The following is a 12,647-nucleotide window of genomic DNA, read 5'->3' on the forward strand; positions in this document are numbered from 1 at the left end:
CTTGGCTATAAGAAAAGATGAAATCATGCAATTTGCTGCTACCTAGTTGGATCTGGAGACTATCGTGTTGAGTTAAATCAATTAGGAAAGGGATAAATACAGAGTGATCCCTCACATATATTCTATGCAAAGAAACAGTAAAGGAACAACAAATACCCAAAGCCAACAGAGAGTGATCATTAGTTTGGCAGCATACCTAACTGTGGTGGGAACTTGGGAGGTACGGGAGATACTGTGACAATGTGTGAAGGAAGCTGAAAGCTTGGTAAAACGTGTAGTGTTGGAATATTTTATGCATGAAACTCTGCTATTATCATTGTTGTAAACCATTGCGCATAAAATTAAATTATATTTTTTTTAAAAAATAATTGCCTGAGTAAAGCACTGCATTTCAAAACAACCCAGGCACGTGTATTTCAGACCAGACTGCACCTTCCCCAGCCTGAAAGTACATGCACTGACACAAAGAGAAGCCCTGAGACTGGATCCTGCAGCAGTTTGCTACTAGGCCTCCTCTCTCTGCTAGGCGCCGAACCCCTACCATGCCCCTCTAATTCCTAACCCCAAACCAGACAGACTCAAATAAATTGCCACTGTCACTGTCATCGCGTTGCTCATCGATATGTTTGAGCGGGCACCAGTAACATCTCTCATTGAGAGACTTATTGTTACTGTTTTTGGCATATCCAATACACACAGGTCGCTTGCCAGGCTCTGCCGCGCAGGCTCGATATTCTCGGTAGCTTGCCGGGCTCTCCGAGAGGGGCAGAGGAATCGAACTCGGGTCTGCCGTGTGAAAGGCAAACGCCCAACCGCTGTGCTAACACTCCAGCCTCCAAAGAAATTGCCTCATATATATCTGACATTGGGGGTAGGTATGGAGGGGCGTTCCTATTTCACAATCTCAACACTTACATGTCAATTCAACGAGTAACTAGCTGACAATTTGGGAATGGAAGGCATACTCAAACAACAATGCACAACAAGAAAAATTATCTGAACAGCAAAACAGTCTAACAGACTGGTTATCAAATATTGGAATCTTAATCTCCACCACTAATACTCATAAAACTCAGGAAATCAGCAGCAACAAAAGCAGATAAAGATAGATACCCAGACAACTCCCAAGCCTACCAAAGTGTTTGAGCCTGATCGATGAGGACCTTAAATCAATACTCGCTGCACTGGAAACAGAGATTAAGCAAGCACCTGCCATCTAATTTTCATCTAATAATAAGAATTTCTTATTAGATGAAATTCTCATCTAATAAGAAATTTATTACAGGAGAAATTCAACAAACTAAAGGAACTTTTTTTGTGGGGCTGGTGTTGGTACCACATTTGGCTGTGCTCAGGGCCTACTCCTGGCTCTGTACTCTGGAATTACTACTGGGGGTACAGAAGGGACCATATGGGATGAAGAATATCGAACCTCAGTCAGCCATGTACAAGGCAAGCACTTTACCTTTTGTACTATCTCCAGTCCCCTCAAAGAAGAACCTTTTAAGAAGATGAGAGTCCATACAAACAGACATAAAGTAGCTAAAAAACACACTAGCAAGCCATAGTTGCATGATCGCACAAAGGAAGAACTGTTTAGATGAACTTGAAGACAAGATACATGGCAGCATTGATAAAGAAGTCAAAAAGGGAAAGAGAAACAAAAGAATGGGTGAAAATGTAAGGTACTTGACTTAAAAATGCAGGAAGAATAATATCAGAATTATAGAAATACCAGAATTTGAGGAAAAAGGAATAGGGGGAAAATGGTGGGAGACATAATAACTGGGAACTCCCCCACTCTCTGTTAGGGAGGCAGCTGCGGAGATTCGAGAGGATGAAAAATACTACGAAAATTGGTAACCAGAGAAAACAATATCAAGACACATAGTAATCAAATTGGCAAAAAACAAAGAGACAGACGAACTTCTTAAAGCTGCAAAATAGAAGATAAAACTTAACTATAAGGGAAATTATATATAAGAATCACAACAGATCTCCCATAAAAATGATTTAGGCATGAGAAGAGTGGAATGACTTATTTGAATTACTGAATAAAAGAAACTTTCAACCTAGAGTCTACTACACAGAAAAGCTCTCATTTAGATGGGAGGTAATGATAAAGACATTCTTGGAGAAAAAAAGAGCTGGTGACATATGTGATAACCAAGCTGACCTTGAATGAACTACTGAAACGTCACTTATGTAGATCTTATAGTCAATTGTAGAAACCACAACCCTACCCAGTAAAATGGCAACAAAGCCTTTTATATCAGCAATATCCCTGAATATCAATAGATTAAAATCTCTCATCAAAAGGCACAGAGTCAGATAAAAAAAATTCATTAATTTGCTGTTTACAGAAACACATCTAAAACCACAGGATAGATGCAAGTTCAAAGTAAAATGATGGAACACATTTATACAAAACAATTGAAAACAAACAAACAAAAAGCTGGGAGAACCATACTTTTATCAGACCAAATTTCAATCAATCTTAAAAAAAGTAATTAGAGATAGAGATGAACACTACTATTGATCAAGGGGACAATAAACATAGAAACACTAACTCTAATCAATATATATGCACCAAATGTCAGATCAGCAAAGTTTGCAAGGCACAAATCTGGAGAAACACATGGATGGAAAGATGGTGGGACACTTCAACATACCACTATCACCATTGGATAGACCCACTAGACAGGGTACCGGTAAATACACAGAAGATCAAAATGAGGAGCCAGAAAAGCTGGGGAAAATGGAAATATATAATGCTTTTCCATCCTCAAAAACCGAAATACACATTCTTCTCTAATCCATACATACAGAATATTTTCCAGGATAGATCACATTTTAGGACATAAGTATAACTTACATAAATTCATAAACATAAGGATTATTCCAAGCATTCTATCAGACCAAACTGCATGGAGACAGAAATTAAACATAAAAATAAGGTGCGGATATTTCCTGGGGACCATCAAGCTGAAGGCAGTTGTGAACACAGATTCTGTAACAGAGGTTGAATGGCCCTAATGCCTGACCACTCCCCAAAATGGGCATGGTTTTCAGGGTGGCCAGGAGTTCAGACTAGTTGTGAAAAACATGACCTGGTGGCAGCAAGAAGATATTTCTTAGGGGCCAGCTAGCTTGAGACAGACTCTGTAATGGAGGATGCATGGGCATACTGCCTAATTCCTTAATGCCTCCATCAAGGTAAAATGACAGCCCAGAGAATGGAAAAATTATTTACCCAAAAACCCATCTGATACGCAGTTAATATCAAAGATGTAAGGTATTAGTCGAACTTCAAAAGAAAAAAAATGTCCAACCCCAACAAAAAATGGGAGAAGTAATGGACAGAATCTTACTCAAAAAGCCCAAAATGTGTGTGGAAAAATTGTTCATTCTACATCACTAATCCTCAAGGAGATGCAAACCAAAACAACTCTAAGACATCATCTCACATCACAGAAACTGGCACACATCCAAAACAAGAACCAGTGCTGGCACAGATGCAGGGAGAAAGAAACTCTTACTCGTAGTTGATGGGAAAGTCAACTAGCCCAAGCTTTGAAAAACAATATGGACATTCCTCCAAAAACTAGAAATTGGGCTCCCATTTATCCCAGCATACCACTTCTGGGAATATACCCTGGGGACCCAAAAACACAGCAAAAATGTCACCTTCACTTCTATGTTTATTGCAGAATTATTCACAGTAGCCTGAATCTGGAAAAAACCCAAGTACCTAAGAACTAACAACTGGATAAAGAAACTCTGGTAAACTACACAATGGAATACTATACAGCTGTTATAAATGAAGTCATGAAATTTGCTTACAAATGGAGAGACACAGAGAGTTTTATGCTGTTTTAAATGAGTCAGGAGAGGGACAGATATAGAATGACTTCACTCATTTATAGAACATAAAAGATATAGTATAAAACTAATATCCAAGTTCAAAAAAATTGGGGCCCAGGAGGACTGGTCAATGTTTGGTGTATATGGGACAAAGGGCTGTTATAACAGGAATGGACCAGTATGACAAAAGTAGTTAGACATGATCACTCTGGATAAGAACTAAGTGTTAGAAGTACATAAAGTGGCATACATGATAACCTTTCAGTATCTCTATTACAAAATTTAATGCTCAAAAGTAGAGAGAAAAAGAGAAAGAGAGGGTGTGTGTGTGTGTGTAAGGTAGAGAGAGACAGGGGGAAAGTGTCTGCCATGCAAACGGGCAGGGGTGGGAAGGAGGGAAACTGGGGACATTGGTGGTGGGAAATGCATATTCATGAAGGGACTGATGTTGATACATTATATGACTGAAACCCAATATTGACCAACTTTGTAACTGTGTATATCACTGTGATAAAATAAAAATAAATAAATAAATAAATCCAAAAAGAAGATGGGGAGAAATCGTAACACCTAGATACAGAATAACACATTGCTACATAACAATTGGACTAAAGAGTAAATCAAGGAAGAAATTAAAAGATTCCTTAGACTAATAATAAAGAAGAAGCAAGTAACTAAAATTTATGAATCACAGCAAAAACTGTGCTTAGGGGGAAAAATATAGCAATACAGGCCTACGTAAGAAAAGAAGAATACGATAAAAGCAAAAACCTAAAGTCACACCTTAAATGTTTGAAGAATCAAAATAAGATAAATCCAAAGACGAGTAGAATAAAAAACAGCATAAATCACCACTGTAGACAACAAGAAAGCAATACAACAAATCAATTAAACCAGGAGCTGAGCTGTTTCTTTGAAAGAATAAACAAGATAGACAAGTGTTTGGCTAGATTCAGAAGGGAAAAAAGAGAAAGTGCTCAAATAAATAAGATCAGAGACAAAAATGGAGAAATTACAACAGAACCCAGAGAAATCTAAGACATCATGAGAATTTATTATGAACAACTCTTATCTATTGAGCTGGAGAACCAACCTAGAAGAAATGGACAGATTTGTAGAAACATGTAATCTGCCAAGACAAAATGAGGAGGAAGAAGAAAGTCTGAACAAGCCAATAAAATAAAGGAAATTGACATGGTGATTAAGAATCTTCCCGAGAATAAAAGTCCAAGCCAGATGAGTTTACAGGTGAGTCAGACAACAGCTTCAGAGAAGACTTAATGCCATTGATTCTTAAGCATTTCCAAACTACTGAAGAAATAGGAATCCTTCCTAACATCTTCTATAGAGCTAACTGATACCCAAATCTGACAGAGATAATACCAAAAAAGAAGTTTTCAGACCAATTTCCTTGAAAAAAAATGCAAAAATCCTCAACTAAATCTTAGCAAACCGAATTCAATAGCACCTAAAAAAATCTTGTATACCATGATCAAGTGGTATTCACCTCAGGGATGCAAGGATGATTGAATATATGTAAATTAATAAACATAAAACACCACATCAATGAATGGAATGAAAAACATCATATGATTATACCAATTGAAGGAGAGAAAGCTTTCAAGAAGTCCCAATATTCATTTATGATAAAAACTCTAATAAAATACTGGTAGAGAGACCCTTCCTCAAGATAATAACAGCTGTGTAAAAAAAGTCCATAGCTAATTTTATTCTTTTTTTTTTGCTTTTTGGGTAACACCCCGCGATGCTCAGGGGTTACTCCTGGCTTTGCACTCAGGAATTACTCCTGGCAGTGCTTGGGGGACCATATGGGATGCCGGGGATCGAACCCGGGTCGGCCACATGCAAGGCAAACACCCTACCCGCTGTGCTATCTCTCCGCTCCGTAATTTTATTCTTAATGGTGAAAAACTGAAAGCATTCCTGCTAGGATCAGACACAAGACAAGGATATAGACCCTCCCCATTCTTACTCAACAGTCTATTATCTTGGCAACAGCAATCAAACAAGAATAGGAAATCAAAGGAATACAAACTGGAAAAGAAGTCAAACTATCTCTATTTGCAGATGACATAATGATACACATTGAAACCCTAAAGTATCCACTCAAAACATTCTAGAAACAATAAACCAATGCAGCAAAGTGACTGGCAACAGAGTAAATTCAAAAACACTGGATGCATTCCTATTTACAAAAAAATGAATCAGAGGAGAAAGAGATCAAAGAATCTATCCCATTTAAAATCCTGTACAAAAACATGAAGAACTTAGGAATCAACTTATCAAAATAGGTGAGAGATCTATATCATTAAATCTTCAAAACACTCAAGAAAGATGTTGAAGAAGATCTTAGGAAATGGAAAAACATTCAAGCTCATGGATAGGGAAAAATTCAACATTGTTAAAATGACATTCTCAACTAAGCTATTATATAGATTCAATGCAAGTCCTATCCAAATTTAGACAACATTATTCAAGGACTTAGAACAGACAATTATAAAGTTTGTGTGGATCCATGAAAGACTCCTCGTAGGGGCCAGAATAGGTAGTACAGCAGTCAGGGAATTTGCATTGCATGTGGTCAAGCCGGGTTCAATCACCGAGCACTGCCAGGAGTAATTCCTGAGTACAGAACAAGGAGTAAGCCTGGAGCATCAATGGGTGTGACCCCAAAGTAAAAAAAAAAGATCCCACATAGCCAAAACCATATTGTAAAACAAGAAACTGTGAAGTATCTCATTACTAACTTGAATCTATACTATAAAGCCATTGTGATAAAAAAAAACAGCATGGTATTGGAAAGACTCTCTGACTAATAATGTGGCATAATAGTATACTCAAGAACAAACCCCAATATGCATGGTCTCAGATAATTTTTGGCAAAGGTATTGAGAGCATGAGATAGAATAAAGGCAGCCTTTTTAATAAATGGTGCTGGGAAAATTGGATAACCACATGCAAGAAATTAAATCTGGATTCATATTTCATACCTTATACAAAAGTCAACTCAAAGTTGATCAAAGACCTTGAAATCAGACCCGCATATATAAAGTACATTGAGAAAAAATAGATAGAATGCTCCAAAACCTAAACCTCAAAGGAATCTTAAAGATGTGATGCCATCTTTAAGGATGCCTGACAAAGGATACAGAATCAAAACTAAACAAATGGGACTACATCAAAATTAAGTTTCTGTATGGCAAAAGAAACATGAGCTAAAACTAAATGACAGCTGAGTGGGGCAAAATATTTGCACTCAGATAAAGGGTTGATGTCCAACATCTATAAAGTACTCACAAAGACTGAAAACACACAAAAAAACCCTAAAAATCCCATCAAAAAATTGGAAGAGGAAATGAACTGACACTTCCTGAAGAAGACCAATGGATGGCTAACAGCCACATGAAAAAAATGTTAATTATCACATTTTTTAGGGAAATTTAAATTAACAATGAGATATCATCTTATACCAGTTACAGTGACACATATCAAAAATACTGGGAACAACCTCTGTTGGCAGAGGTATGTTGAAAAAGGAACCCACATTCACTGCTGTTAGGAATGTTCTCTGGTCCAACCATTATAGAAAACAGCCGGGAGGATACACAGTAAGTAAACTCAGAGTTGAGCTACCATATGAGCTAGCAATTCCACATTTTGTTATATATCCCCATATGACATAAAAACATTCATTCAAAATAACATATTTACAACATTACTCAGTAATCAGTATAACAGCTAAGATATAGAATCAACAGATAAGTATATCATGAAGATGTGATATATACACAATGGAATACTACAAAGCTGTTAAGAATTATGAAATCATGCAATTCATAGCAACATGTATAAAGTGAGCTAAAAGAACTGAGCTAAAAGAAGATTAGCTTTAGGCATACAATATTACAGCACTGGTCCCATCAACAGTGTCAACTTCCTTCTACCACTGTTCCCAGGTTCCTGCCCGTATTCCTCATGTAAATAAAGTGAGCTAAAAGAAGATTAAGCCCAGGATGATATCACTCATATACGGTATTTAGAATAACTGGATGAGGGGATGCAATGCTTTAAAGGGGGAATGCCCCGATCAAACTTGGCCACAGAGTATAGGGAAAAGAAGGAAAGAAAGATTGGAAGGGAGCAGCAGAACGACAGATGAAGAGCAACAGGGGCCAGGACGGGGGAGCCAGGTACAAAGGTGGTATGTATTAAGGAATATTAAGGACAAATATCCAAACCACAAAGTCAACACCACAAAAATCAAAAGATAGAAACTTTAACAACTGAACCTAGAAAGATGCCTGTTAAGAGGATGATGGGACAGGAGTGGTGGGGGAGGAATAGTGGTAGAAAGAAGTTGACACTGTTGGTGGGACCAGTGCTGTAATATTGTATGCCTAAAGCTAAAGTATGAATAACTTTTCTAATCACACTGCTTTAATAAAAAATGTGGAAAAAATACTCCCTGAGTCAAGCAATTCATTTCAAAACAATGCATTTTTCAGAATGGTTAGGTGAGAAATAAGACTACTACTAATAAATTTGGAAAGGTATCATTTTGCCTGTTAACTCTTATTTTCTTAATTAAGTGTTCTACTTTGATCAGGCTGTGTTATTTCAATATGGTAGCTACTACTCACATGTGACCATTAAAATTGAGATTTTACTAATACTTGTTATGAGAGCAGAGTACGTGCTTTGTATGCATAAAGCCTGAGATCTGGACATTCATTCCTAGCACTGACACACATACACAAGTGCAATCACAGAAACTTTGCTGTTTGGGATTCCTGGCACTACAACACAAGTGAGCAACCTCTGTAACATTACAATAAAACTGTGTGACATACAGTACATCACAACCATGTATGTGAATGCAATACAATCACACATTAATATGTGAATACTGCAAATGGATTGTCTGACCCTTGGTGAGCATGGCAACCAAAAACATGTAAGGAATGTGATCCAACGAGTCCAAACAATTTTTTTTTAAAGTCTAAAAACAGCAACCAATTGTGTAGTCCTAATCAACATAGAACAGGAAAAAGAGAAGGGGAAATCTTTTTTTTTTCAAATTAAGATGAAATAAAGTTTCAATCTATATTCCTTGGTAATCACATTTTGAATAGCTATGTGTATCCAGTAGTAATCATATATAATAACACAAATTACAGACTCTCTATAATGGTACTGCTTTATCTAGCCACTGAAGCCACTCTGCCAACCAATTTACTATTTAAAGTTACAAACTTCACATTTCTATAAGTAGTCAGAGACTCTAGGCACCTGGAGATGTAGCTCAGTGTCTCTGTTTTTGCACTGCAAACATAATGCCAGAAGTCTAATCCCCTGTGCTGTCATTGCACCAAGCATGATTCTTGTATTCCTGTTATCTATGTTCCCTATCATCAAAAGTAACTTCTAGCCACACCACAGCCAGGTGTGTGTGTGCGCTACAACTGCCGAGGAAAAATCCTCACAAGCATCACAACTAAAATAGGTGCTCAGGCTCCAGAAAGTGCAACCCCTGAAAAACACATATATAATCACCATAGTCAGGAAATGTGACAGCTGGTGAGCATGAGTGTGAGTACAACATTTCCAGTGAGAGTGACAATCAAAGTGTGTGAGCTTATCAAAACTAAGGAATAGAACCCTTGGTCATTATGTGAATTTAAGCAAAAGAAATAAAGGAGTATAACCCTTGCTGAGCACAAAGGCTCAGTGTCTGATTTTGTTCATCGCATCTACAAAATAGCAAAAAAATGATAAAGGATAGGGAAGGGGGGGGGGAGTAAATCTCTGATACAGGCATATGTATTTGCTACTTAAGTGCTATTCTTCCAATTTCTGTCACTCTGTCATTTCTATTATCAGATTTGTATTATGATTGAATAAAATAAATTTCAGAAAGACAAATATTGTACATAATACACTGAGGCACTAGTAATCACAAAATTGCGATCCATACCATCCTGTCTCCATCAAATTTTATCGTTTCAGCAATAAGGAGAAACCTTTTAAGGCACAAAGCTAAAAGCATTCATCTACATATAATCTAGCCTTCTCTTTGTTTTTATAAGTTGTATTACACAATCTTGCATTTCAATGCAGGCAACATCTGTAGCCTCAAATTTCTAAATGCTTTTATCAATAAATTTATGAATTTGTGCATTAAACAGAAAATGTTCACAACCTATAGGCATCCGTTCAGCCATTCTCCATTATTGCACATTTTCCAAATCAAGTTTCAGATGATATACAACAAAATATGCACTTATGTGTTACTAAACATTTTAGCATTAGTCTTTATGCAAATAATACTGGCAGTGAGCAATCAGTTTAATACACATAACTGTTTAAAAACTCATATCCATGGTTATAGGAAATCCATATGTTTCTTCTCATACACATTTACTAAAGTTATTTATGTGTATTGCACTAATCATATAGTTAAATTGGAGTCTCCTACTAATTTACATATCATATACATAATTAGAAAGAATTGCCCTTTTTTGATATAGCCCCTCTGCATATATTTTAAATAATTTAGTTTTCCCTTTTCTTTCCATACCCAGCAATCCAAATCAAGGCAAAATATGTTCTCCAGATCAAATAAAACTTTTTGCTAAAAGACTTACTTATTGTTTAATGGCAAATAAAATGCTCTTTGTTGTCAAAGAAGTTTAACAAAGGGGAAGTATTTAGCACTATTTGTACCTTATTTTTATGAGATATTTTAGTATCTTATTTTGCATGAAATAGTAATTTATGCATAATTATTCTATACATGTATAGAATACTAGTATTAAAAATAATCTCTTCTTTCTTAAATACATATATAGTTCATCTTTTAAAGTGATGAGACAAAAGTTTGTATCTAAAATGATTGCTATGAAACGTTGACAGGTTTGTGGATTCATTCTTAATATTTATGTTTTCTTATTCATGCCAATTTTGTGGCAGAGATGTCACTAGACACTCTAAAAGCAAGACACGGGGTAGGTTATTAATTTGTATGTGGCAGGACTAGGGATTTTATTTAACCCTTTATAATAGATTGTTAAGGTAAACACAAATAGCTTCTTGAAAATATGTACATAAAATTCTAGTACCTTTAACCCCATGCAATTGCAAAAATGACTAAATTTCCACTACAATTAGGGAGTGATGACAATCTCAAATATTAAGTACAATAAGATCTACCCTTTCTTTTTTCAAAAAAAAATAAAGATGCCAGTAGCAAAGTATTTTTAAGACACACACCTTAATTAGTTGGTAATTTTGAACTCCATTTATTCCAATGTCAGGATCAATGGCCCCTGGTAGAGCATATCGAGAGTTTATAGCCGAGTTCTCTGGAATTGATATGTTCATAACCGTAGCTGGAAATAATGGTGCATTATCATTTATATCTTCTATCATAAAACGTATCTTAACCAGTCTAAATATTTCATCAGGCAAAACGGCAACCTCCACTTCATAAAAACAACGGGCTTCCACCGAGATACCAGCACATAATTTCTCACGATCTATGCGAGCTCCAGTAGTGAAGATCTCACCAGTACCCTCTTGGATCCTAATCAGTGGCACATCCCCAGTCTTATACACTAACTTGAACTGCATGGGTGACGTTAAAGACTTGTCTGGAATCAGTGATAAGTTGAGGTCTTTCAGCAAGTCGCCTATCAGGACATTTTCTGGCATTTCTTCTCGGACGGTGTAGTTCTTCTCCTGGGCGCCAGACTGAAACACTACACATGCTAACAGGACTGCAAATATATACGTCCCAGACAACAAGTCCATACCAGGCACAGTTGGAACAATTCTTTGTATCAACCCACAGAAAACTGTCAAAGAGAAAAGAAACAAAAGAGAAATAGGAAGAAAATAAGGTTAGAGTGCATTTGATGCATATTCATTAAATGTTCTATTTCAAGTTTAAATAATTAAATAAAAATTTGCTCATTTGCTCGATAGGCACCATTAAATAAATTATAACTAATTTGAATTAAACATCATGCATTTGTTTTTGCTTTTTGGGGTCACACCCAGCGATGCTCAGAGGTTACTCCTGGCTGGCTCTACACTCAAGAATTACTCCTGGCAGTGCTTGGGGGACCATATGGGACACCGAGGATCTAACCTAGGTCGGCCACATGCAAAGCAAATGCCCTACCCCCTGTACTATCGCTCTGGCCCCAAACATTATGCATCTATATTAAGATAAAAATGAAGCAAATCACCTCCAGTAATTAAGAGACCGGTGGATTTTAAATGTTCTCCAAGGACAATGTGTAGTTGATATTAGAATATGCAAAGATAAATGAAAGGCAATAAAATGAATGTAATATGGATTCAATAAAGAATAAAAGGATACCTACTGCCAATTACAAAATATAGTTGCTGTTCTTTGTTTTACTATGGGCTTTCCAGTGCAATTATTCTATTTGTAATAAGTACTTTTATGGTATTCTCTTTGTTCAATTCTGATTATCAGAATGTAAGAATTCCTTACAGCAAAAGAAACAAAGAATCATGTGAGAAACTCAGGAAGTTGAATGGAAGAAAAGCCCTATATAAGAGTTCTGGGTTCAATATGACAATTATGTTAGTTCAATATGTCTAAAAAGAAAGAACTACCATGTAAAAGAGAGATTACATTTTCTTTACTTAGAAGAAAAAACATGAATTGGTATTAGTTATTAAATGTTGGGTAAAGGTTTTTAGAATTTTGGAACTGGGTATGGTTTCATATA

At 36.3% G+C, this 12,647-nt stretch overlaps 1 protein-coding gene across 1 annotated transcript in view; it reads right to left on the minus strand.

Annotated features, from left to right (window-relative positions):
* The window catches only part of PCDH11X (protocadherin 11 X-linked), a 318,686-nt gene that overhangs the window by 250,272 nt on the left and 55,767 nt on the right, over window positions 1–12,647 (minus strand). Inside the window, exon 2 of the mRNA XM_055122532.1 lies at window positions 11,155–11,738. Coding sequence (XP_054978507.1) covers window positions 11,155–11,694 — 540 coding nt within the window. The 5' untranslated portion in view covers window positions 11,695–11,738. The remainder of the gene's footprint in view (window positions 1–11,154; window positions 11,739–12,647) is intronic.

The sequence above is a fragment of the Sorex araneus genome, chromosome X (assembly GCF_027595985.1).
Source record: "Sorex araneus isolate mSorAra2 chromosome X, mSorAra2.pri, whole genome shotgun sequence".
Lineage (NCBI taxonomy): Eukaryota > Metazoa > Chordata > Mammalia > Eulipotyphla > Soricidae > Sorex > Sorex araneus.